The following is a 26,893-nucleotide window of genomic DNA, read 5'->3' as shown; positions in this document are numbered from 1 at the left end:
CTTTGATGCGGTGAAGTTGTCCAGTCCCCTTAGCAGAAAAACACCCCCAAAGCATAATGTTTCCACCTCCATGTTTGACGGTGGGGATGGTGTTCTTGGGGTCATAGGCAGCATTCCTCCTCCTCCAAACACGGCAAGTTGAGTTGATGCCAAAGAGCTCAATTTTGGTCTCATCTGACCACAACACTTTCACCCAGTTCTCCTCTGAATCATTCAGATGTTCATTGGCAAACTTCAGACGGGCCTGTATATGTGATTTCTTGAGCAGGGGGACCTTGCGGGCGCTGCAGGATTTCAGCCCTTCACGGCTTAGTGTGTTACCAATTGTTTTCTTGGTGACTATGGTCCCAGCTGCCTTGAGATCATTGACAAGATCCTCCCGTGTAGTTCTGGGCTGATTCCTCACCGTTCTCATGATCATTGCAACTCCACGAGGTGAGATCTTGCATGGAGCCCCAGGCCGAGGGAGATTGACAGTTCTTTTGTGTTTCTTCCATTTGCGAATAATCGCACCAACTGTTGTCACCTTCTCACCAAGCTGCTTGGCGATGGTCTTGTAGCCCATTCCAGCCTTGTGTAGGTCTACAATCTTGTCCCTGACATCCTTGGAGAGCTCTTTGGTCTTGGCCATGGTGGAGAGTTTGGAATCTGATTGATTGATTGCTTCCGTGGACAGGTGTCTTTTATACAGGTAACAAACTGAGATTAGGAGCACTCCCTTTAAGAGTGTGCTCCTAATCTCAGCTCGTTACCTGTATAAAAGACACCTGGGAGCCAGAAATCTTTCTGATTGAGAGGGGGTCAAATACTTATTTCCCTCATTAAAATGCAAATCAATTTATAACATTTTTGACATGCGTTTTTCAGGATTTTTTTGTTGTTATTCTGTCTCTCACTGTTCAAATAAACCTACCATTAAAATTATAGACTGATCATTTCTTTGTCAGTGGGCAAACATACAAAATCAGCAGGGGATCAAATACTTTTTTCCCTCACTGTATATCATAATGTTTATTTTAACCTGCTTAAAATAAATAATGGATTTATTGTGATGGTATATATTTAATTGATTTATTATACTTTTTTAAATGTAGATGTTCCAAAGGTGTGGGTACAGGTTCTATAAACGTATAATTTGAAATGGATAATGTACCTGTAGACTCTTTCATGTGTATGGATTATGATGATTCACGGCAGACTGAAAACGCTTTCAAAATAATCCTTCCCACTCGGCTACAACCAAACTGCTTTTGCCACAGAAGACAGAGTTGTGTCAATACCAGCAGATGTATTCAGGACAACACTGTTATTAAAAGCTGTAGCTACACCTTGCATGTTGTCCATTATGAAAATATGAGTAAATCCATATTCTATGGATCTTTCAGATATCTGCGGTAGCAGAGAGCAGGACGTGCCATTTGACCCCTCATTATCTCAACCAATCATGGCTAGGCTAGCGGACTAAACTCCACTCCATGGTGAAGGAAGTTTCTGATTAACTTCACCAACAGCGTTGCGCCGAGAACATGCTTTGTGGTATCTAGCTCTGACTACAAATCAAATCAATGTTCTTTTGTCACATGCACTGAATACAACTGTTGTAGACTTTACCATGAAATGCTTGCTTACGAGCCCTTCTCAACAATGCAGAGTTAAAAAATAAAAGGGTAAAATAGTAACACGAGGAATAAAATAAAATACACAAGAATGGAGCAATCAATGTGCAGAGGTACGAGGTATTTGAGGTAGACGTGAAGGCATGAAGGCAGGGTAAAGTAACTAGGCATCAGGATAGATAATAATAAGAGTAAAATAAAGAACCGAGTAGCAGCAGCAAATGATGAGTGTAAAAGTGTGTGTGAGTGTGTTTTTGTTGTGGGTTTTGTGTGGGAGTGTCAATTTAGTGTGTATATGGTGTGTATATATAGTCTAGTTCGGGTACCATTAATTAACTATTTAGCATTCTGGCTTTTTAGCGGTCTTATGGCTTGGGGGTAGAAGCTGTCTCGGTGCCTGTTGGTCCGAGAGCCGATGCGCCGATACTGTTTGCCGGACGGTAGCTATGGCTTGGATGGCTGGAGTCTTTCGCAATTTGTTGGGCCTTCCTCTGACACCAACTGATATAGAGGTCCTGGATGGCAGGGAGCTCGGCCCCAGTGATGTACTGGGCTGTCCGCACCACCCTCTGTAGCGCTTTGTGGTCAAGGGCTTTGCATTTGCCATACCAAGTGGTGATGCAGCCTGTCAAGATGCTCTCGATGGTGCAGCTGTATAACTTTTTGAGGATCCGAGTGCCCATGCATCATCTTTTCAGCCTCCTGAGGGGGAAGAGGCGCTGCCGTGCCCTCTTCACGACTGTGCGGGTGTGTGTGGACCATGTTAAGTCCTTAGTGATGTGGACGCCACGGAACTTGAAGCTCTTGACCCGCTCCACAACAGCCCAGTTGATGTGGATGGGGACGTGCTCTTCCCTCTTTCACCTATGGTCCATGGTCGGCTCCTTGGTCTTGCTGACGTTTAGGGAGAGGTTGTTGTCTTGGCACCTCACTGCTAAGTGTCTGACCTCATCCCAGTAGGCTGACTCATTGCCGTCGGTGATCAGGCCTACCACTGTCATGTTGTCAGCAAACTTGATGATGGTGTTGGAGTCTTGCGTGGCCATGCAGTTGTGTTGAAGGTCAGCGTGGCGGTTGTGTTGTTGCCTACCCTCACCACCTGTGGCTGGCCTGTCAGGAAGCCCAGGATCCAGTTGCAGAGGGAGGGGTTCAGTCCCAGGGTCCCTAACTTGGTGATGAGCTTGGAGGGGACTATGGTGTTGAATGCTGAGCTGTCTTTGAACAGAATTCTCACATAGTTATTTCCCTTCTTGTCCAGGTGGGAGAGGGCAGCGTGATGTGCAATTGAGATTGTGTCATCTATGGATTTGTTGGGGCGGTATGCAAATTGGAGTGGGTCTAGGGTGTCGGGGATGATGGTGTTGATGTGTGTCATGACCAGCCTTTCAAAGCACTTCATAATTACAGATGTGAGTGCAACAGGGTGATAGTCATTTAGGCAGGTTACCTTGGAGCTCTTGGGAACAGGGACAATGGTGGTCAGCTTGAAACATGTTGGGATTACAGACTGGAGTAAAGATTGAAAATGTTTGTGAAGACACTTGGCCTGTGCATTCTTTGACAACACGCCCTGGTATTCCATCTGTGATTGCTAACCTGTTTAAATGTTTTGTTCACATTGGCCATGGAAAGGGAGATCACACAGTCATCCAGAAAAACAGGGGCTTTCACGCAAGGCACAGTGTTATATTCCTCGAAGCAAATATAAAAGGCACTTCGCTCATTTGGGAGTTTTGCGTCGTTGTAATCAGTTATTGTCTGTAAGCCCTTCGACATACGATGCCGAAGGAGATGGCTGCCGTTTTACGGGCTCCTAACCAATTGTGCTATTTTGTGTGTTTTTTCACGTTGTTTGTAACTTATTTTGTACATAATGTTTCTGCCACCGTCTCTAATGACCGAAAAGAGCTTCTGGATATCAGAACAGCGATTACTTACCTCGAACTGGACGAAGGTTTTTTATTTAATGAGTCGGACGCGAAGGATTTACTGTTGATACCGGACCAGGCCCAAATCCCTGTCATTCGCATGAAGAAGAGACACCAATATGGAGGACACAGGTCCGTGTGCCTTGTGAGAATTTGCCAGCTAGTGGGTAACCCGCCGCTACCATCCGTCCTACTGGCCAACATGCAATCGTTGGAGAATAAACTGGATGATCTCCGTTCAAGACTATCCTACCAACGGGACATTAAAAAACGGTAATATCTTATGTTTACCTGTAGTCCCCTGTAGCTCAGTTGGTAGAGCATGGCGCTTGCAACGCCAGGGTTGTGGGTTCGTTTCCCACAGGGGGCCAGTATGAAAATGTATACACTCAATAACTGTAAGTCGTCTGCTAAATGACTAAAATGTAAATGTTTCACTGAGTCGTGGCTGAACGACGACATAGATAAAATACTGTTGTCTGGGTTCTCCGTGCATCGGCAAGACAGAACAGCTGCCTCCGGTAAGACAAGAGGTGGCGGTCTGTGTTCTATTTGTCAATAACAGCTGGTGTGTGAAATGTAATATTAAGGAAGTCTCTAGGTTTTGCTCGCCTGAGGTAGAGTATCTCATGATAAGCTGTAGACCACACTATTTACCAAGAAAGTTTAAATCTATATTTTTCATAGCTGTCTATTTACCACCACAAACCGATGCTGGCACTAAGACCGCACTCAGCGAGCTGTATAAGGCCATAAGCAAACAAGAAAATGCTCATCCAGAGGCGGAACTCCTAGTGGCCGGGGACATAAATGCAAGGAAACTTACATCCGTTTTACATCATTTCTACCAGCATGTCACATGTGCAACCAGAGGAAAAAAAACTCTAGACCACCTTTACTCTACACACAGAGATGCATACAAAGCTCTCCCTCACCCTCCATTTGGAAAATCTGAACATACTTCAGTCCTCCTGATTCCTGCTTACAAGCAAAAGTACCAGTGACTTGCTCAATACGGAAGTGGTCAGATGATGCAGAGGCTAAGCTACAGGACTGTTTTGCTAGCACAGACTGGAATATGTTCCGGGATTCATCCGATGGCATTGCGGAGTATACCACATCAATCACCAGCTTCATCAGTAAGTGCATCGATGACATCATCCCCATAGTGACCGTACATACATACCCCAACCAGAAGCCATGGATTACAGGCAACATCCGCAATGAGCTAAAGGGTAGAGCTACCACTTTCAGTGGGACTCTAACCCGGACGCTTATAAGAATTCCCGCTACGCCCTCCGACGAACCATCAAACAGGCAAAGCGTCAATACAGGACTAAGATTGAATCCTACTACACCGGCTCCGACGCTCGTCAGATGTGGTAGGGGTTGCAAACTATTACGGACTACAAAGGGAAGCCCAGCCGCAAGCTGCCCAGTGACACAAACCTACCAGACGAGCTAAATGACTTCTATGCGCGCTTCGAGGCAAGCAACACTGAAGCATGCGTGAGTGCACAATCTGTTCCGGACGACTTTGTGATCACGCTCTCTGTAGCCAATGTGAGTAAGACCTTTAAACAGGTCAACATTCACAAGGCCGCAGGGCCAGACGGATTACCAGGACGTTTACTCAGAGCATGCGCTGACCAACTGGCAAGTGTCTTCACTGACATTTTCATCCTGTCCCTGACCGAGTCTGTAATACCAACATGTTTCAAGCAGACCACCATAGTCCCTGTGCCCAAGAACACCAAGGTAACCTGCCTAAATGACTACCGACCCGTAGCACTCACATCTGTAGCCATGAAGTGCTTTGAAAGGCTAGTCATGGCTCACATAAACAACATCATCCCAGAAACCCTAGATCCACTCCAAATCGCATACCGCCCCAACAGATCCACAGATGACGAAATCTCTATTGCACTCCACACTGCCCTTTCCCACCTGGACAAAAGGAACACCTATGTGAGAATGCTGTTCATTGACTACAGCTCAGCGTTCAACACCATAGTGTCCTCAAAGCTCATCACTAAGCTAAAGGACCCTGGGACTAAACACCTCCCTCTGCTACTGGATCCTGGACTTCCTGACGGGCCGCCCCCAGGTGGTAAGGGTAGGCAACCACACATCTGCCATGTTGATCCTCACCACAGGGGCCGCTCAGGGGTGCATGCTTAGTCCCCTTCTGTACTCCATGTTCACCCATGACTGCGTGGCCAAGCACGACTCCAACACCATCATTGCGTTTGCCGACGACACAACGGTGGTAGGCCTGATCACCGACAACGATGAGACAGCCTATAGGGAGGTCAGAGACCTGGCAGTGTGGTGCCAGGACAACAACCCCTCCCTCAACGTGATCAAGACAAAGGAGATGATCGTGGACTACAGGAAAAGGAGGGCAGAGCAGGCCTCCATTCTCATTGACGGGGCTGTAGTGGAGCAGGTTGAAAGCTTCAAGTTCCTTGGTGTCCACATCACCAACAAACTATCATGGTCCAAACACACCAAGAAAGTCGTGAAGAGGGCACAACAACGCCTATTCCCCCTCAGGAGACTGAAAAGATTTGGCATGGGTCCTCAGATCCTCAAAAAGTTATACAGCTGCACCATCGAGAGTAACCTGACTGGTTGCATCACTGCCTGGTATGGCATCTGCTCGGCGTCCTGGCATTGCAAACGCCATGCTCTACCAACTGAGCAACATATTACCTCAATTACCTCAACTAACCTGTAACCCTACACATTGACTCGGTACCGGTACCCCCTGTATATAGCCTCGTTATTTTATTGTTACTCTTTTATTTTTTTTTACTTTTGTTTATTTAGTAAATATTTTCTTAACTCTTATTTTTCTTAAAACTGCATTGTTGGTTAAGGGCTTGTAAGTAAGCATTTCACGGTAAGGTCTACACCTGTTGTATTTGGCGCATATGACAAATCAAATTTGATTTGGTTTGAGCGTCAGAGACGGTGTAATAGGATTCCACCTTCCTCCTAAATTTTCCTTTTGCATGTTTGATGTCTCGTCGGCGGTCGTAGCGGACTTTCTTGTATGCGTCCATGTCCCTTTCCTTGTAAGCAGTAGCTCTAGCCTTTAGCCCAGCGCGAATATTGCCTATAATCCATGGTTTTTGGTTTATAGTCACTGTGGGGACGACATCGTCTATGCACTTACCTATGTACCTACAAAGATTCGACCAAGGTCAATACTTGTAAATAAAAAAAAGTTAATTATGAAGCGCCCACCTTGTACCTATGTTTGTCCTCTGTAGTTGCGTGCCTTTCCGTGTTTGCTGCATTCCATGCTTTTTCAATAAACGTTCATCAAATACCACCACGACTGTTTCCTTGTTGAGATTCAATGAACACGTGCGCATTTGCGCTGAGTTGCCGTCTTAGAGAAACAGCAATGAGCAAACAGTCGGTGGTTGTATTTGATTAACATTTATAGAAAAAGTATGGATTTCAGCAAACATAGAAAGGCACGCAGCTTTAATATTACTTTTTTCCCCCTACTCTACCATCCCTACACTGATTGGAGTAAACTAACGGACAACAATACTTCTACTGCTATTTACAGCTAGTTTTGCTCATATCTACCGTACCTGTAGTTAAATAATTATACATGTATTCGTAATTTCCTCTTTCTTCAAGTGTAGGATTTTGACCCACAGCAGCCAATCCACCATTCATTCTGATCTTAACTCCAACCCTCCGATGTCCACAGATTAACCCATCTTTCCCATTGCCATTTTGCTATTTCCTTTCGCAATACATCCCTCCTTTTTACTATGATGTCTTACGAGGGTCCTGAACCTCCCTATTTGTAACATTTCTACCGATATTGCCCTAAAAATAACAACTTTATCAAAGAGTATAATGATATTACCCATTGATTGATCATGGATTTTCAGATCCCCTAACAATACCGTTTGCAGGTCCATCTGAACCCTGATATTATGACATAACAACCATTCCTGGATCTGACTCCAAAAGCGAGCCACCGACTGACAGTACCATACAAATGTTCTGAGTCTGTTTCCTCATGGCAGAGTCCGCACAAGGCTGACTGTTCATGCCCCATATATTGAGCATTCTTTTTGTAGCAAGTATTTTATATAATAGCTTCAATTGAAACAAACAGATTGATGTGTCAATTATTGTTTTATATGTCAGTTCATAGTCCCGATGCCAAGGTATTGGGACATCAAAAACCTGTTCCTAACTGACTTGAATTTTATACGGTATTGCTATCAAACCTTTTGACTTTAAGTGAAACGGATACATTTATGCTTATAATTTTAAGCCATTTATGAATTTCAATTGGTGGCAGACAGACTCATTCTATAAGTAAATGTCTCTTCCAATTTTGTGGCAGAGCCGCGATGAGTTGGTTATAGTTTTGTATTGAGCATATACCTCCATACACTGTTGTTAGTTGCTTGTGTGACATAATTTTACCATTCTTGTTTACAATGTCCTTCATAAATATTATAACCTTGAACATTTTTTTGAAGAAAATTCTTTTTTTCTCTATCAGTACATTGGAGTTTAGCCATATTATTTGCTGTAATATTAGATCTGCCTTTTCTGGAGGATGAAATTGAAATTGTAGCCAACGCTGTATGACTTCATTAAAAAGGATACTTTAAAACATGGATCCATTATCAATCCACTGAACATTTTAGTTTTAATCTGCAAAACACCAAAGAGCCCTGTCTTAAACATAGGATGGGCCTCTTTTAGTAGCTTGCTGGAAAACCAGTTTGGATTTAGATACACATTTTGTACAATAAAGGCTTTAAGAGAGATGTTTGTTTTATTTAATAGTTTTAACTCTCCAAACTCATGTTCATTATACATGTGCTCATTTAACTTTATCTGGTTTGACATTCCAAATAAAAGTGAAATATATTTTTCTCGCATGATTTGAAACAGGATTCTCCTGGAACCATGAATAAATTTGTAAACTGCGATATCACTAGAGAATTAATCTAGGTATTCTTCCTGCAAATAGATTGAATCTTGAAACCGTGGAGAGGGAACTTTGCTAAGTTTTCGATCAAAATTAATCGTTGCAAGATCGCTAAAATTTTCCGGGATAAAGTTTGAATCTTTTCAACTTCACCATCTGCCCATTTAACCGGGAGACCACATGGCAATTTAAAGTTTGTATCTTTTAGAGACCCAATCCATAATATAGTACACTTATTGTAGTTGGGTTTTAGTCCAGAGAAACTGGAGAAATTATCCAGGTCCTCAATGAGGACCTTAACGATTGAGGACTCAAGAGAACTTGAATCATTGGCATAGATTGATACTTTTGTCACTAATCCCTTCATTTTTAGCCCCTTAATGGTATCATTAGCCAGAATGCTAAATATTTAAAGCTAACAGTTCAATGGCCATAATAAATAGGTATGGTGACAGAGGGCAACCTTGTTTTATGCCTCTTGACAATTCAAAGTTCTCAAAGAAGTAACCGTTATTTATTATTTTGTTGTACGTGACCTTTACCCATTTTATGAAAGATTCTCCAAAGTTGAAAAAATCCAGTCACTTATAAACAGATTGTAGACCTGGTTTCTAGTGGTTGTCTAATGTTGTCTCCAAAATATCTTCCTTTTAAGAATCCCATCTGATCATGATGAATAATGTTCGGTAGGGCCTTTTTGATTCTATGAGCAATACAAGAGAACATTTGTTTAAAACATTTTACTTCCTCATTCAAGATCTCTGTTGGTGAGATAAGGATTCTCCATCATTTGCAACAATCTTTTGTAGGTTCTTTTTGGTTGCGTTTCTATATTGAAGGTTCAGGAAAAACGTTGATGCATTTTTTGCCGTTCTCTATCCAATTTCTTATTTTTTGTAAATGAAACCTAATCTTTCCTGAATAAGTTCCTCAAAGTCCTTTTGTTTTGCCTCTAGAATATTCAGTGCTTCTGTAATGTTTAATGTTAGATTTTATATTTCTGCAGTAAGTCTTTTCTGTTTCTGTTGTAAGTCTTTTCTGTTATGAATTCCTTTCGTTTTTGTTAAGAAAGTAGTGGTTACATTTCCCAAAAGCCAATCATTCTTAGCACTAAACAGATACACTACAGTTACCATGTGTAACCACTGATAAACACTGATCACATCTTGCCCTCCCCTTACTTTCACTTCCTTGAATGAAAGACCATGAACTAAAACTAGGACTGTGGGAACTGGACACATTAACACGCATGTACACTCGTACACTCGTACACACACACTCACACACTCACACACACACACACACACACACACACACACACACACACACACACACACACACACACACACACACACACACACACACACACACACACACACACACACTACACCACCTCTTCTCTCTTTTCCCCCTCCCTTCCTGTGTGTTATGTCACGTTATGTCACTTTATGTCCAGGCTATGAAGGAGGAGTACAGCAGGAACCCCACAGAGAAACTACTGAAGGACATCCAGGAGGCCAAGAAACACATTCCTCTGCTGCATGGCCAGCTCAGCAAGGCCACAGGCACACCTCAGGTATACACACCTACGTATGCACATACACACATACATATGTTCACACACACACGTTTACGTGCATACGTATACAAGCACACACAAAAACACTTACACAATGACACTCTCTCTCCCATAGACACACACACACACATACACACACAAACACTCTCTTGCTGTCTCTATCTCACAGGGACAGACACACTCTCAAAGGGACAGCCCAGTTACTGCCTGGCCTGCCACACATTTATGGTAGGCGTGTGTGACACACAACTCTAACGATTGTGTGTGTGTGTGATTGTGTTTTCAGGATGGCTCCCTCTCCCCCTGGGACAGTGAGGTGGAGGAGGGGGGCGTTGGGGCGGCCGATGGAGAGCAGACCCCCTCCTCGCTGGTAGAGAGCGGCAGCGATGGAACCTGGACCAATAACACTGTGAGTCAACCTGGCCAATTAGCCTGTCTGTTATTATCACCAACAGATGCTCCATGACAACTACATGTGAATTGTCATTCTGAATACAATACCATTGTACTGAAATAAAAAATAAAAATAATAATCCTATGTTTTATTGTCGCATACACCCGATAGGTGCTGTGAAATGTGCCTTTACAGGGTCAGCCAGGCGCCCGTGGAGCAAATTAAGGAGAAGTGCCTTGCTCAAGGGCACATCAACAGATTTTTCACCTTGTCGGCTTGGGTATTCAAACCAGTGACCTTTCGGTTACTGGGCCAATGCTCTAACCGCTAAGCTACCTGCCAACCAGGGTTAGGGTCCATTCCATTTCAATTTGGTCAAATCAGGAAGTAAACTGAAATGCCAATTACTATTTTCCTCAATGCTTTTCTATCAGAAAGTTTTACTGGAACATGTGGTATCGCTACCACAATGCCCATTCAAAATTGGAGACTGGCAAATGTTATACAGTATATGAATGGTGTGTGTGTCTCTCTATTTCAGGTGTCTCCCAGTCCCCTCCCTGAGAGTCCGTGCCAAAGAGAGACCCCCTGCCACAGCCCAAAGACCACCCCCCGAGACAGCCTCAACTCCTGCCCCTCGCATGACGCCGAGGACACGCCGGACTTGGTGAGACACACACACAGACGCCCACACAGACACTGTATATTTGTTGTTTACTCCAAACACTAGATTTAGAAGGAAGTAATGCTCATGTCTGTGTGTGTGTATGTGCGAATTAGAACTGTAACTTCCAGTGTAGTGTGGGCAGCCCCTCGTCTCGTCTCAACCCCCAGATCATCGGAGCAGAGGACGACTACTTTGATACAGAGCATAAAGAGGTACTGGTGGACTACTGCTAGACAGCTGGCTAACTGTCGGGTCTGTCTGGCTTTGTCTGGCTCTGTCTTTCTGGCTCTTTCTGTCTGTCTTTGTCTGTCTGGCTCTGTCTGACTGTCTGGCTGGCTGACTGTCTCTGGCTGTCTATCTCTCTCTCTCTCTCTCTCTCTCTCTCTCTCTCTCTCTCTCTCTCTCTCTCTCTCTCTCTCTCTCTCTCTCTCTCTCTCTCTCTCTCTCTCTCTCTCTCTCTCTCTCTCTCTCTCTCTCTCTCATTTTGTGCCTGTCTGTCTCATTCTCTCAATGACTCTCTCTCTTAGCAAGCCTGGGAAAATAAAGCCAGAACGGCCCATAGGGGCAGGAGCTCTCCTAATTCTGTAGCGTGAGGCAGCTTGATGTAAAAGTACACCCCCTGGACAGGTCGCTAGTCTGTCGCAGCGCCTTACCGCAATCCATCTCCTTAATGCTGAATGCCAAGCAGAGAGGCATCAGGTCCCATTTTTAGAGTCTGGTATGATTCAACCGGGGATCGAACCCCCAACCTCTCAATCTCAGGATGAAAACACTTTAACCACAAGACAACTGAGTTGGTATCTCTTTCTCTCTTACTCAACTATACATTTCTGTTGATCTCTACCCTCTCTCTCTCTTTCTCTCTATCTATCTCCCTGTCTCTCAGATCAACGGTCAGTGTAGTTGTTTCCAGAGTATAGAGCTGCTCAAGTCTCGGCCCGCTCACCTGGCCGCCTTCCTCCATCACGTGGTCTCTCAGTTTGACCCTGCGCCTCTGGTAAGACCACCACATACAGTGGGGAGAACAAGTATTTGATACACTGCTGATTTTGCAGGTTTTCCTACTTACAAAGCATGTAGAGGTCTGTAATATTTATCATAGGTACACTTCAACTGTGAGAGACGGAATCTAAAACAAAAATCCAGAAAATCACATTGTATGATTTTTAAGTAATTAATTAGCATTTTATTGCATGACATAAGTATTTGATCACCTACCAACCAGTAAGAATTCCGGCTCTCACAGACTTGTTAGTTTTTCTTTAAGAAGCCCTCCTGTTCTCCACTCATTACCTGTATTAACTGCACCTGTTTGAACTCGTTACCTGTATAAAAGACACCTGTCCACACACTCAATCAAACAGACTCCAACCTCTCCACAATGGCCAAGACCAGAGAGCTGTGTAAGGACATCAGGGATAAAATTGTAGACCTGCACAAGGCTGGGATGGGCTACAGGACAATAGGCAAGCAGCTTGGTGAGAAGGCAACAACTGTTGGCGCAATTATTAGAAAATAGAAGAAGTTCAAGATGACGGTAATCACCCTCGGTCTGGGGCTCCATGCAAGATCTCACCTCGTGGGGCATCAATGATCATGAGGAAGGTGAGGGATCAGCCCAGAACTACACGGCAGGACCTGGTCAATGACCTGAAGAGAGCTGGGACCACAGTCTCAAAGAAAACCATTAGTAACACACTACGCCGTCATGGATTAAAATCCTGCAGCGCATGCAAGGTCCCCCTGCTCAAGCCAGCGCATGTCCAGGCCCGTCTGAAGTTTGCCAATGACCATCTGGATGATCCAGAGGAGGAATGGGAGAAGGTCATGTGGTCTGATGAGACAAAAATAGAGCTTTTTGGTCTAAACTCCACTTGCCATGTTTGGAGGAAGAAGAAGGATGAGTACAACCCCAAGAATACCATCCCAACCATGAAGCATGGAGGTGGAAACATCATTTTTGGGGGATGCTTTTCTGCAAAGGGGACAGGACGACTGCACCGTATTGAGGGGAGGATGGATGGGGCCATGTATCGCGAGATCTTGGCCAACAACCTCCCTCAGTAAGAGCATTGAAGATGGGTTGTGGCTGGGTCTTCCAGCATGACAACGACCTGAAACACACAGCCAGGGCAACTAAGGAGTGGCTCCGTAAGAAGCATCTGAAGGTCCTGGAGTGGCCTAGCCAGTCTCCAGACCTGAACCCAATAGAAAATCTTTGGAGGGAGCTGAAAGTCCGTATTGCCCAGCGACAGCCCCGAAACCTGAAGGATCTGGAGAAGGTCTGTATGGAGGAGTGGGCCAAAATCCCTGCTGCAGTGTGTGCAAACCTGGTCAAGACCTACAGGAAACGTATGATCTCTGTAATTACAAACAAAGGTTTCTGTACCAAATATTAAGTTTTACTTTTCTGATGTATCAAATACGTATGTCATGCAATAAAATGCAACTTAATTACTTAAAAATCATACAATGTGATTTTCTGGATTTTTGTTTTAGATTCCGTCTCTCACAGTTGAAGTGTACCTATGATAAAAATTACAGACCTCTACATGCTTTGTAAGTAGGAAAACCTGCAAAATCGGCAGTGTATCAAATACTTGTTCTCCCCACTGTATATACACACACACACTGTACATATACACACGCGCACACACCAAGGTTATTACAATTTGTGTTTTTCTATTCATTTTTCCATTAGATTCTCTAGTTTTTATTTAGTTGAAGTTGTATAAATAAATAAAAATATTCCGTTTTTATATTATTTACTTTCAGTTTTAGTTTTAGTGTTAGGGACAGAAGGCATGGGTGGGAGGCTAAGAACCATTTGGGTTGTATAGTTTTTTTGTGTTTTTTGAGATGTCACTTCTTGCAACAGGGTGACAGTAATACATAAGGTGATGGGTCAGGTCATAGGTTAGGTTAGCCCATCTTATGACTCCAATACTATATTGGACTCATTCTACGTGCCTTTTGATTAGCTGAGGTGATCTGGTCGAGTGTGAAGTGCTCTATCTAGAAACAAATTATCTTTGGTTGCGAAATGGTTTTGGAAACCTTGAATACTCAACTTAATTATAATCCAAAAATAACTTTACGAATACAAAAGATATTGCATCTTTTGTATTTGTAAAATAATTCCAAAACCGTATTGTACGCTGTGATTATTAACAGTTAGACAGATCGTTGAGACAGTTGTACACATTGGCCCCGCTGTGGTCAATTGTTCAAATGAGAACCTTATGGCTGTATGGCCTTGGATTCTCAAGCGCTAAGGTTATAAAGTCAATCTCAATGTGACTTGGATTTAAAAGGAATAGCATCGACACTGGTGCAAAAAATATGGTGAAAGGAAACTCTCTCTCGCTCATGTTTACACCAACCCATTGCTTTTTAACCTTAGTAGTACATTAAGAAGAATCGAGTTAGCTATAGAGGAATTTTTTTCCCCTATTAGTTAGTGATAGCTAGTGATAGTGATACACAAGCAAGGCCTTTTTGAAACATCGCCATCTCTTGGCCACATTTACCCGCCAGATTCAGTAGCTTGAAAACCCCATTAGATTTGTATTTTTATTAGTTTTGTAGTCAAAGATATGTTTCATTATAGTTGTCGTTTTTCAGACGGGTATGTTAATTATTTTATTTCAGTTGACTAAATCGTTTTTTCATGATCAGTTTTAGTTTACTATAATAACCTTGGCTCACACACAAACACACACACACACACACACACACAATCAAAATCCATGCCTAACACACACATGTTCTTACGCTCATTCACAATGCTCATAAAGTACATTCAAAATAGCTACTGTAGGCACATTTCCAATTGAGGATTTACCCCAGTGTTTTACCCAAAAGGCGCAGACTTTTCTGTTTCCAATTAAGTGTCTAATTTGGAGCCAAGGCAAGACCCTGGGTACTTTTCAGCTGGCATTTACATAACACTGGTTAATTGTGAACTTTAACACCTTCTCACAAAGCAACAGTCTTGAATGATGCAGAGGTTGTTGATTCTGCTCGCCACCAGTCTTAAGTGTCAGATTCCTGTTTGAAACACGAGCGACATTAACATAAAACACTGGCAGCCCACTGGTGTGGGGGTAAGTCTCATTGGAAAAGCACCATAAATGAACTGTAGGGGCTCTATTTTCGTCTGCCGTTAATTTCGTCATGTAAAAACTGGCGCACTGGCATTCTCCAGCGCTAACACCAGATTCAGCAATTTACCTGTCTTATATCAGCTCGCTTGCGCTCAGATGGGCGGGGCAGAAATATTTGAGGTGTGTCCTTAAAAACATTATCCAAAGTGATAATTTCAGGCAGCGCTGATAGGGATATTTAAGACCAACCAAAAGTAGCTGCTTTTGGTGCCTGTATACTTTGTATTTAGAAACCAATGTTTTTTCCCAAGCATAGCCTCCCCTCCTCTCAATGAAGGCTTTTTTTTGTCCTGCCCAAGGCAGTCATGGAGTAGTCAAGACTGTCGATAAAAGGTTTGGCTCCTGAGACCGTTTGGAAATAAATCTTAATCACCAAAGCTTTATTAATATATCACGTTTGAGAGGAGCAAAACAGTGAGCTGACGTTTCCTTTTTATCTATGCATTGTAGGCAGGCCCACGTTATTTGAGCCATGCAGGTCTTGTTTTGGACGTGCATAAAACCCCCTCCATGATGTAGGCTACATGTCCATCAGTGGCGGTCAGTGCCGTTTATGATGAGGGAGGACACATTTTTTTTAATGAGCATGGCCTTATTTCTATTACAGCATGTTGGACGACTGTCATTCATATTCCATTCACCCAGTTCAATGTAACATCGATAGGTTTAGGCTACTACATGACTCAAATTTTCCCTATACCCATCATGAGGTTGCTACAACCTAGCCTGTGAATGAAAGTTTACAACGTAGGTGCACACAGGTCGAGAGACACATTTGAGATGACAGACAGTGACACATGGACAGACAGTGACATTCAATACCGCCTTGCACACTCTTGCCTGCATCTAGCTGATATCATTAGTCCAACAGTTGCAAACAAGAGTTTCTATTGGACAAATTCAAGTATGTTTATCCCCGTTTTGTTCTGTTTGCTTCCGTTTAAGAAACGTTTTTCAACAGAATCGGCGGAATGAATACACCCCTGATTACGCGTAAACACACAGCCACGTTGTATTCCTTCTCGCATGCGCTCTCCTCCTCTCACCTCTTCCCTTCGCTTGTGGACTTCAATGCACAACACATCAGCTGGATGTGACCAGGTGAAAAAACCTTTCCAAGCCAAACCACTACACACAGCCTACATCGTTGTCACAATTTTAGCTAAAGTAACGTCATAGTCAGCATAGCTAATAGAACTAACGTGTTAGTAAACCCGCTACAATCATGCAGTGACGTTACAGTGTACAGTCAGTAAGCAGTTACACTGGCAGGCCCCGGTGGCAATAAATTAGTAAAACCAAAAGCTTACCTTGACTTGGAAGAGTTCCTGTGTTGTGTTGGATAGTCATAGCCAGCTAGCTAACATAGCATCCCTCTGTTTGAGCAGGGTGTTTCAGTAGGCTAAACGAGCTAGCTGCATTTGCTAGCTAAGTACGTGAAAATGAAAGTGAAAAAAAAAGGACATCTCTCTCTATATAAATATCTCTCTTGCTTCTCCTTCATTTTGGAAGAAATTAATTTGTTCAAAACTGTTCAACTATTGTCTTTCTCTCTCTTTGAGTCAACTACTCACCACATTTTATGCACTGCAGTGCTAGCTAGCTGTAGCTTATGTTTTCAGTACTAGATTACTTCTTTGATTTGGTGGACAACATATCATTTCATGCTGCAAGAGCTCTGATAGGTTGGAGGACATCCTCCGGAAGTTGTCATAATTTCTGTGTAAGTCAATGGAAGGGGGTGAGAACCATGAGCCTACTAGGTTTGTATTGAAGTCAATGTACCTAGAGGAGGATGGAAGCTAGCTGTCCTCCGGCTACACCATGATGATACCCTACAGAGTGCTGTTGAGGCTACTGTAGACCTTCTTTGCTAATTAGTGTGTTTTAATCAATTATTTGGTGACGTGATTATATTTAGTATAGTTTTATCTAAAAAGGATAACATTTTCAATGTTTTACATGGATGGGTGGCTATTTGAAGAATCTCAAATATAAAATATATTTTGATTTGTTTAACACTTTTTTGGTAATACATGATTCCATATGTGTTATTTTATAGTTTTGATGTCTTCACTTTTTTTCTACAATGTAGAAAATAGTTTTTAAAATAAAAATACATTTTTTTGAATTAGTAGGTGTTCTAAAACTTTTGCAGTTGAGGAACAATGGGAAAGTAATTCTGCTTTGAAAGTTGATAAACTTGTAACCCCACTTTTGAGAAAATGGCCCTTGAATGTTTTGGTACACCTAATGGGGAGCTCTTCTTTGTCTACACCCATTCAGCATCGTTCACACCCTCTTAAGCCTTAGCCCCACCCATCTCTTTAAGGATTCACGTGAGGCCTTGTGGTAAACACACTCTATCTCAAATCAAATCGAAGTTTATTTGTCACATACACAGGATACAGAAGGTGTAAACTCTACAGTGATAGTACTAGCATAGTAGCAATATCAAAAACAGAAAGTGTCCAGATAAAAATATTTTATAAAAATGTATCGTTATTAGATGACGCTTACCCGACACACTTGTCTAAATTGATGGGTCATATGAAGGAAATGCTATAACCACTCCCCAGCCATATCTAGCTAAGTGGATGGGTCACTATTGTCTAGACATGTACACATGTTCATGAAATACAATAGATGGCCATAATCACCCCCAGACACACCTGGCTAATTTGATGGGTCATGTAATAATCCGGCCGAAGTGGAGTCTTTTGTTAGACATGTAGCTAGCTAGGTAGCTAGCTAGCTAAACAATGAACCGGCATAACCCCAACTCATACTACTACCAATACAAACATTGTCATAGCTGTAGTATGAATCTGCAGGTAGCTAAAGCTAACAAACTAGGTTAAATGTTAGCTAGCTAACATTAGGTTATAACTAGCAATGCAAATGGATTTCTGATTAGAATAATATTGCTACACACATCATACAAATAATGTTAGCTAGGGAGCCAGCAAGCTAATGTTTGCTAGCTAACTAACAGTACGCTTTAACTTGCAATAAAAACGACTTTCTGACAAAATTAGAAACTTATATCTGGAAAATTTAGCTAGACTCTTACCCGTATACATGGATGAACACTTCACGGCAGACTGGAACTTTTTAACTCTGTTTTGTTTGTAGCTACATCTTGTTTGGCCAGCTTTGTGTCAAGTCACTCCGGTTCACACTGACCGTGGCGTGTGCAGAAAGTAGCCCATCACTTTTTCCTACTGATCTGTCAATAGCGCCTGCTAAATTCAGGGCATTTTTATTTTTTATATATATTTTTTTACATATTTAGCAGATGCTCTTATCCAGAGCGACTTACAGGAGCAATTAGGGTTAAGTGCCTTGCTCAAGGGCACATCAACAGATTTTTCACCTAGTCGGCTCGGGGATTAGAACCAGTGACCTTTCGGTTACTGGCACAATGCTCTTAACCACTAAGCTACCTACCACCCCAACATCAATGTTGTTGAGAAAAGTAGCAAAACTTGTGTAGTTCTCGATGTAACGTTATATCTTTCAAAAACGGCACTCACATTATAGACAGAAGCGTGCTACATGGCAGACCAATCCAAACTCATCTCCCGGCATGTCCAGCCCATCCATTATCTCAGCCAATCATGGCTAGCGGGAAGGTTCCAGTCTTTTTCCGTGGCTAAACCAACTAGGCTCTAATTTAACCATTTTATTCGTATTTATGGATGGAATACAAGTTTGTTATTAAGGCACATGAAAGTTCACATGTTCCAGACGGCAATTCTGCCAAAAAACGCATTTTGATAAAAAACTAATGTTTACGTTCAAATGCCGCTCCTGAGAAGTAGTGACTTGCAACATATGCCTAGTTTCCTGAAACTAGTCACATATTTCGCCATGGAGCACGTTCTGATTGGCCAGTGAAGAGCCTCGACACACACACAACTTGTTTATTCATCAAAACCCAGCCCTTTCACTGCAATGCCAGCAAGTGTGCCGAAAATTGTAATAGTGAAAATAACACAAATATTTCTGACACATCCATGAACCTATAGCGCTACCGCTTGCGCTTAGATTTACCATTGCCTTAAATTTGTTGAAATAGAGCCCTAGGCATACAACATTCTGGTAACTGTCCCAAAATCACAATTCTTTTCAGAAAATGTCCAGGGAATTTGGTGACATTCTACAACCCTAATAAACTCTTTTTTTCTAATAGGGTACAGCAGTTACTCTCTAGCACTTTGGTGGTTTGACCCCAGAATGCATTGGTCAGTATTTAAGACCTAACCACCTCTCGTCCTCTCCTAGCTGTGCTATCTTTACGCTGACCTGTACAAGCAGACCAACTCCAAAGAGACCAGACGGATCTTCATTGATTTCTATACTTTCTTCATGGACCGAGCAGCGGTAAGACACACATGTACACATACATTATGTGGGAGCACACACAAAGGCACACACTGACGCATGCATTTACAAATGCATACACACACACTAGCAGTTAGAGTGGCGAGCTGGCAACCGGAGGGTTGCTGGTATCAAATCCTTGATGTCATTGCCTGCCGTTGTTACCTTAAGCATCACACTTAACCTCACAAGCAACAGCTCCCAGGCACTCAGTGTGGCAGCCCCCCGCACCTCTCCAAAACCTTTATGATTTTCTGGACAAAATGTTCAAATGACATCAGTTTGACCGGTTGTAAGGAAATAGAAAGCTGTGAAAACGACCCAACATGTTCTGATAAGATTTCAGTTCGGCTTGGAAGCATATTTTATGTGGTAGAAATACTATCAGCTTTTATGATGCTGATAAAGATAGCACCTCTACAGACGGTATCTAACTCAAGATGCTGAAATAAAGAAATCATATTTCTCCACTGCTGTTCCAGAGTAAATTTGTTGCCTACATTTGGAATGTCATTTTACTGCAAGAAATGCTTAATTCTGCAGGAGTTAATATTAACGCTATGTGCGAGGTTATAGACCTACAATCAGTGTCCAGATTTCATTTTCCATTTAACCCATCTGAACAGTAGGCTATAGTTTCCTTGACGTGTCATAGGCCTATTTGAAGTCCTCGTCTTGTGACTGTCGAATTTGTACAGCACCTCACACATAACATAGCCGGCAATGCTATCATCCTCTTTTACCACTTCACCAAATATTTTCCAAACATAATTTTTCTGGCCCTCTTTATTTTCAACTCTCCATTTCTCAGCTTTTCTCTAATTGAATTAAACTCCGACATTGTTCTTTTTTAGCCTCCGTGGATTGACATTAACTTTTTCTGCCCGTTCCCAAAAGTATTTGACGATTGGCGTGTAGGCTATTTGGTGCACGTACAGTTAGGCCCTAAATCTTAGGCTTATACACTAGTGCCAGATAGCCTAACATAATTAAAGAAAAACCTCAATGTAGCCTATAGATATAAATTGCACAATAATTATACATTTATGGATTTTTTAAGGTATTGTTTTCTCTTTATTCAACCTGCCAATCACCCACCCACCCTTCATCCACACAGTATTTCATGACCCTAAACCCACGCTGCGGATATAACCGCGGTGACTGCGGGTTATGAGTCAACACGCGCATTACTTGCGTTTGTGTGTGAATTAAAACCCCAGCACCATCCATTAGTTCCTCTTTTTGCCTCTCTCTTCTGCTCCTCTCTCTTCTGCTCCTCTTTCTTCTACTCCTCTCTCTTCTGCTCCTCTCTCTTCTGCTCCTCTCTCTTCTGCTCCTGTCTCTTCTGCTCCTCTTTCTTCTGCTCCTATCTCTTCTGCTCCTCTCTCTTCTGCTCCTCTTTCTTCTGCTCCTCTCTCTTCTGCTCCTCTCTCTTCTGCTCCTCTCTCTTCTGCTCCTCTCTCTTCTGCTCCTCTTTCTTCTGCTCCTCTTTCTTCTACTCCTCTCTCTTCTGCTCCTCTTTCTTCTACCCCTCTCTCTTCTACTCTTTCTTCTACTCCTCTCTCTTCTGCTCCTCTCTCTTCTGCTCCTCTCTCTTCTCTCTTCTGCTCCTCTCTCTTCTGCTCCTCTCTCTTCTGCTCCTCTCTCTTCTGCTCCTCTTTCTTCTGCTCCTCTCTCTTCTCTCCAGTCTTCCTTCTGTTGCCTGAGGAATCTTTGTCCACTAAGTGTGTGAGTGTGTCTGGACAGCCAAGTTCCTTTACTAACGGTGTGCTTCTGCTGATCTCCAAGATGCTTAGTATCCTCTTAAATGTACAGTCTTTATCTGCTATGATGGGTGCAAAGGAAATGGTATTTGTGTTTGTTGGGATTGAATTGCTGAAAGTCTCTGTTCTTTTTTTGCTAAGATACTTGAAACTCTCTCTTTCTCTTGCAGAATTTGAAAGTAGCTGTGCCTGAGTCTATTGCCTCTGAACTAGGTAAGATGGTTCAACCCTTTTTGTTTACACTTAATCCTCTCAGATCTTGTATAAGTTTAGCAACAGTTATAGCAATACAGTACTGTATCGTCTACTGTAATTGATTAGAACGTTTCCAAAAAAGGGAGACAGCTTGAAACTGTGTGAGTGCAGTTGGCCCGTGTAGCTCAGTTGGTAGAGCATGGCGCTTGCAACGCTAGGGTTGTGGGTTCGATTCCCACGGGGGGCCAGTATGAGAAAAAAAAGATGTATGCACTAACTGTAAAGTTGCTCTGGATAAGAGCCTCTGCTAAATGACTGTAATGTGTGTGTCTGTGTGTGTGTGTTGACTAACATGCTGTTGTGTGTTCCCAGATCGGCGGAGACCTGAGCTGATCCCAGAGGAGCTGCACAGACAGTACACACAGCTGCTACAGGACACACTGCTACCAGACATCCAGGGGAACCTAGAGGACTTCAGGTCACACACACACACACATTCAGACAGACACATGTACACCAGTGGCGGTCAGTGCCGTTTAAGATGAGGGAGGACACATTTTTTTCATGAGCATGGCCTTATTTCTATTACAGCATATTGGATGACTGTCATTCATATTCCATTCACCCAGTTCAATGTAACAGCGATAGGTTTAGACTACTACATCATACTCAAATTTTCCCTATACCCATCATGAGGTTGCTACAACCTAGCCTATTAAATAAAGTTTACAACGTAGCTGCACACAGGTCGAGAGACAAATTTGAGGTGACAGACAGTGACACATGGACAGACAGTGACATTCAATACCGCCTTGCACACTCTTGCCTGCATCTAGGTGATATCATTAGTCCAACAGTTGCAAACGAGAGTTTCTATTGGACAAATTCAAGTATGTTTATCCCCGTTTTGTTCCGTTTGCTTCTGTTTAAGAAACGTTTTTCAACAGAATTGGCAGAATGAATATACCCCTGATCATGCGTAAATACACAGCCACGTTGTATTCCTTCTCGCATGCGCTCTCCTCCTCTCACCTCTTCCCTTCGCTTGTGGACATCAATCCACAACACATCAGCTGGATGTGACCAGGCGAAAAAACCTTTCCAAGCCAAACCGCTACACACAGCCTACATCGTTGTCACAATTTTAGCTAAGGTAACGTCATAGTCAGCAAAGCTAATAGAACTAACGCGTTAGTAAACCCGCTACAATCATGCAGTGACGTTACAGTGTACAGTCAGTAAGCAGTTACACCGGCAGGCCTCGGTGGCAATAAATTAGTAAAACCAAAAGTTTACATTGACTTGGAAGAGTTCCTGTGTTGGGTTGGATAGTCATAGCCAGCTAGCTAACATAGCATCCCTCTGTTTGAGCAGGGTGTTTCAGTAGGCTAAACTAGCTAGCTGCATTTGCTAGCTAAGTAAGTGAAACTGAAAGTGAAAAAAAAATGACAAATCTCTCTCTATATACAGTGGGGAGAACAAGTATTTGATACACTGCCGATTTTGCAGGTTTTCCTACTTACAAAGCATGTAGAGGTCTGTAATTTTTTATCATAGGTACACTTCAACTGTGAGAGACGGAATCTAAAATAAAAATCCAGAAAATCACGTTGTATGATTTTTAAGTAATTAATTTGCATTTTATTGCATGACATAAGTATTTGATCACCTACCAACCAGTAAGAATTCCGGCTCTCACAGACCTGTTAGTTTTTCTTTAAGAAGCCCTCCTGTTCTCCACTCATTACCTGTATTAACTGCACCTGTTTGAACTCATTACCTGTATAAAAGACACCTGTCCACACACTCAATCAAACAGACTCCAACCTCTCCACAATGGCCAAGACCAGAGAGCTCTGTAAGGACATCAGGGATACAATTGTAGACCTGCACAAGGCTGGGATGGGTTACATGACAATAGGCAAGCAGCTTGGTGAGAAGGCAACAACTGTTGGTGCAATTATTAGAAAATGGAAGAAGTTCAAGATGACGGTCAATCACCCTCGGTCTGGGGCTCCATGCAAGATCTCACCTCGTGGGGCATCAATGATCATGAGGAAGGTGAGGGATCAGCCCAGAACTACACGGCAGGACCTGGTCAATGACCTGAAGAGAGCTGGGACCACAGTCTCAAAGAAAACCATTAGTAACACACTTTGCCATCATGGATTAAAATCCTGCAGCGCACGCAAGGTCCCCCTGCTCAAGCCAGCGCATGTCCAGGCCCGTCTGAAGTTTGCCAATGACCATCTGGATGATCCAGAGGAGGAATGGGAGAAGGTCATGTGGTCTGATGAGACAAAAATAGAGCTTTTTGGTCTAAACTCCACTCGCCGTGTTTGGAGGAAGAAGAAGGATGAGTACAACCCCAAGCCGTGAAGCATGGAGGTGGAAACATCATCTTTGGGGATGCTTTTCTGTAAATGGGGACAGGACGACTGCACCGTATTGAGGGGAGGATGGATTGGTCCATGTATCGCGAGATCTTGGCCAACAATCTCCTTCCCTCAGTAAGAGCATTGAAGATGGGTCGTGGCTGGGTCTTCCAGCATGACAACGACCCGAAACACACAGCCAGGGCAACTAAGGAGTGGCACCGTAAGAAGCATCTCAAGGTCCTGGAGTGGCCTAGCCAGTCTCCAGACCTGAACCCAATAGAAAATCTTTGGAGGGAGCTGAAAGTCCGTATTGCCCAGCGACAGCCCCGAAACCTGAAGGATCTGGAGAAGGTCTGTATGGAGGAGTGGGCCAAAATCCCTGCTGCAGTGTGTGCAAACCTGGTCAAGACCTACAGGAAACATATGATCTCTGTAATTGCAAACAAAGGTGTCTGTACCAAATATTAAGTTCTGCTTTTCTGATGTATCAAATACTTATGTCATGCAATAAAATGCAAATTAATTACTTAAAAATCATACAATGTGATTTTCTGGATTAGATTCCGTCTCTCACATTTGAAGTGTACCTATGATAACAATTACAGACCTCTACATGCTTTGTAAGTAGGAAAACCTGCAAAATCGGCAGTGTATCAAATACTTGTTCTCCCCACTGTATATATTTCTCTCTTGCTTCTCCTTCATTTTGGAATAAATTAATTTGTTAAAAACTGTTCAACTATTGTCTTTGTCTCTCTTTGAGTCAATTACTCACCACATTTTATGCACTGCAGTGCTAGCTAGCTGTAGCTTATGCTTTCAGTACTAGATTCATTATCTGATTCTTTGATTGGGTGGACAACATGTCATTTCATGCTGCAAGAGCTCTGATATGTTGGAGGACATCCTCCGGAAGTTGTCATAATTACTGTGTAAGCCGATGGAAGGGGGTGAGAACCATGAGCCTCCTAAGTTTTGTATTGAAGTCAATGTACCTAGAGGAGGACGGAAGCTAGCTGTCCTCCGGCTACACCATCGTGCTACCCTACAGAGTGCTGTTGAGGCTACTGTAGACCTTCTTTGCTAAATAGTGTGTTTTAATCAATTATTTGGTGATGTGATTATATTTAGTATAGTTTTATCTAAAAAGGAAAACTTTTTCAATGCTTTATCATTTTTATTTTTATGAATTTCACTGAGAAGACTGGTCTTCCCCTTCCTCCTCTGAGGAGTCTCCACTGATATACACAGTCTCTTTTTTTCTCTCTCTCTCTCTCTCTCACACACACACACACACAAACCCACACACCATAAATGCACACTACAAACACACACGTGAGCACACTCACACTTCTCAAAGATGATGATTTGCACATAATTAATGAATGGATTAATCATACGTGTTTGTTTGCGTGTGGGCGCGCATGTGTCTGCCTGTGTCTGTCTGTGCATCTGTGCTTATCTGCCTATATGTGTCTACAGGCAGAAGCGCAGCATGGGTCTGACCCTGGCAGAGGGGGAGCTGGCTAAGCTGGACACAGAGAGGGTGAGAGACCGCGTGGCGCTGGAGAGAGAACGCTCCTGTGCCGAACACATAATCTCCAAGATAGAGGACGTGCTGTAAGTCTCTGAAATACATGCATACACACACAGGGACAGAAAAACGTGCGCGCAACACAGTGACAGAAACACGTGCGACATGGCACAAGAGTCAGGTCGAATACAGCTGTTGGCTCTGTTTTCCACGTACCCTTTGAGATAGACAGGAGGCGAGTGTAGTGTACAATTGCACATTCTTTCTTACACACACACACATGCCACTACAAACACAGGAGCATGATGTTATCAGCTCCATAAGGATGATCTAGTCTGGTAATGGCATAAGGTGTAGGTTAGAGTACAATAGAGTGTTGTCTCCAGTTACTGTGTGTGTGTAGAATAAATTGTACCACATGCACACACACAGACACACCGACACACACACACACAGACATTCTGGGGGTTATTTCCAGGTCAGTGAGTGCTTGCGTGTCTCTGCAACTCCGGGCCTCAAACACTCCAAACTGGACAGATCACAGGGATTTAGATAGATAGATAGAGCTCTATCATCTCACTCTCCGAAGACCGTCTCTCCTCCCTGAAATGTAGCCTTTTGTTTTGTGTTTTTGATGTCAGTGTGACGTTTTAGGCCATTTTGGCATGTACTGTAACTAATAGCTACCAATGTTTTGACGTTTGCATGCCCATGCAGATTTGGGCCTTTTGAAACTGCGGTGCAAATATTTCTGTCCTTTGGGGTTTTGTTTGATAAGAGAATAAACCTCAGTCGGTGTCTCTACTTACTGTTGTGAGTTATAATAGTAGAATATACCAGGTGCAATTTCGAAATGTGGTTGTCCATCAGCAGTTTTTCTCTTGTTGTCAGTCACTGACAGTCACTCAATTAGCCCATGTCAGCTACATTTTTTTTAGATTGGTAAATTAGTCTAGCCAGCTATCAAACCTTGTAGTAATCATGGTCAATTACCGACCGGGGGGCCCCCATTGATTTTGTTTGTCACCCTCACTCAGATATCATATTAAAAACTGCAAACATTTCTCTCCACCCTATGGCAAAATGTGAAGAATTGCAGGAAATTAACTCAAAAACTTTTTTCTCTCTCTACTGTCAAGAGGGGGGGGTGGGGCAACAAAATGTCACTTAGCGCCCCAAAAAGGCTAGGACCTGCTCTGACTGCATGTGTGGGTATGGATGTGGGTACGCAGACCCTCATGATGAGTTCAGATTTTTTGTGGCCCCCACCCCTATCAAAGTTGCCCATCCCTGAGATAAAGGCTAA

The 26,893-nt window shown here is 42.9% G+C and overlaps 1 protein-coding gene across 1 annotated transcript in view; it reads left to right on the top strand.

The window, feature by feature from the left end:
* The window catches only part of LOC311135846 (rho guanine nucleotide exchange factor 12-like), a gene marked incomplete at its 5' end in the record, with an annotated part of 116,021 nt that overhangs the window by 52,267 nt on the left and 36,861 nt on the right, over window positions 1-26,893 (top strand). The window contains 9 exons of the mRNA XM_084169874.1: window positions 9,982-10,101; window positions 10,391-10,513; window positions 11,040-11,165; window positions 11,279-11,377; window positions 12,052-12,162; window positions 19,619-19,717; window positions 21,651-21,693; window positions 22,048-22,153; window positions 25,536-25,673. Of these exons, the coding sequence (XP_084026000.1) occupies window positions 9,982-10,101; window positions 10,391-10,513; window positions 11,040-11,165; window positions 11,279-11,377; window positions 12,052-12,162; window positions 19,619-19,717; window positions 21,651-21,693; window positions 22,048-22,153; window positions 25,536-25,673 (965 nt within the window). The remainder of the gene's footprint in view (window positions 1-9,981; window positions 10,102-10,390; window positions 10,514-11,039; window positions 11,166-11,278; window positions 11,378-12,051; window positions 12,163-19,618; window positions 19,718-21,650; window positions 21,694-22,047; window positions 22,154-25,535; window positions 25,674-26,893) is intronic.

The sequence above is a fragment of the Coregonus lavaretus genome, assembly GCF_964263955.1.
Source record: "Coregonus lavaretus genome assembly, chromosome: 10".
Lineage (NCBI taxonomy): Eukaryota > Metazoa > Chordata > Actinopteri > Salmoniformes > Salmonidae > Coregonus > Coregonus lavaretus.
This window is presented reverse-complemented; position numbering and strand designations above follow the sequence as displayed.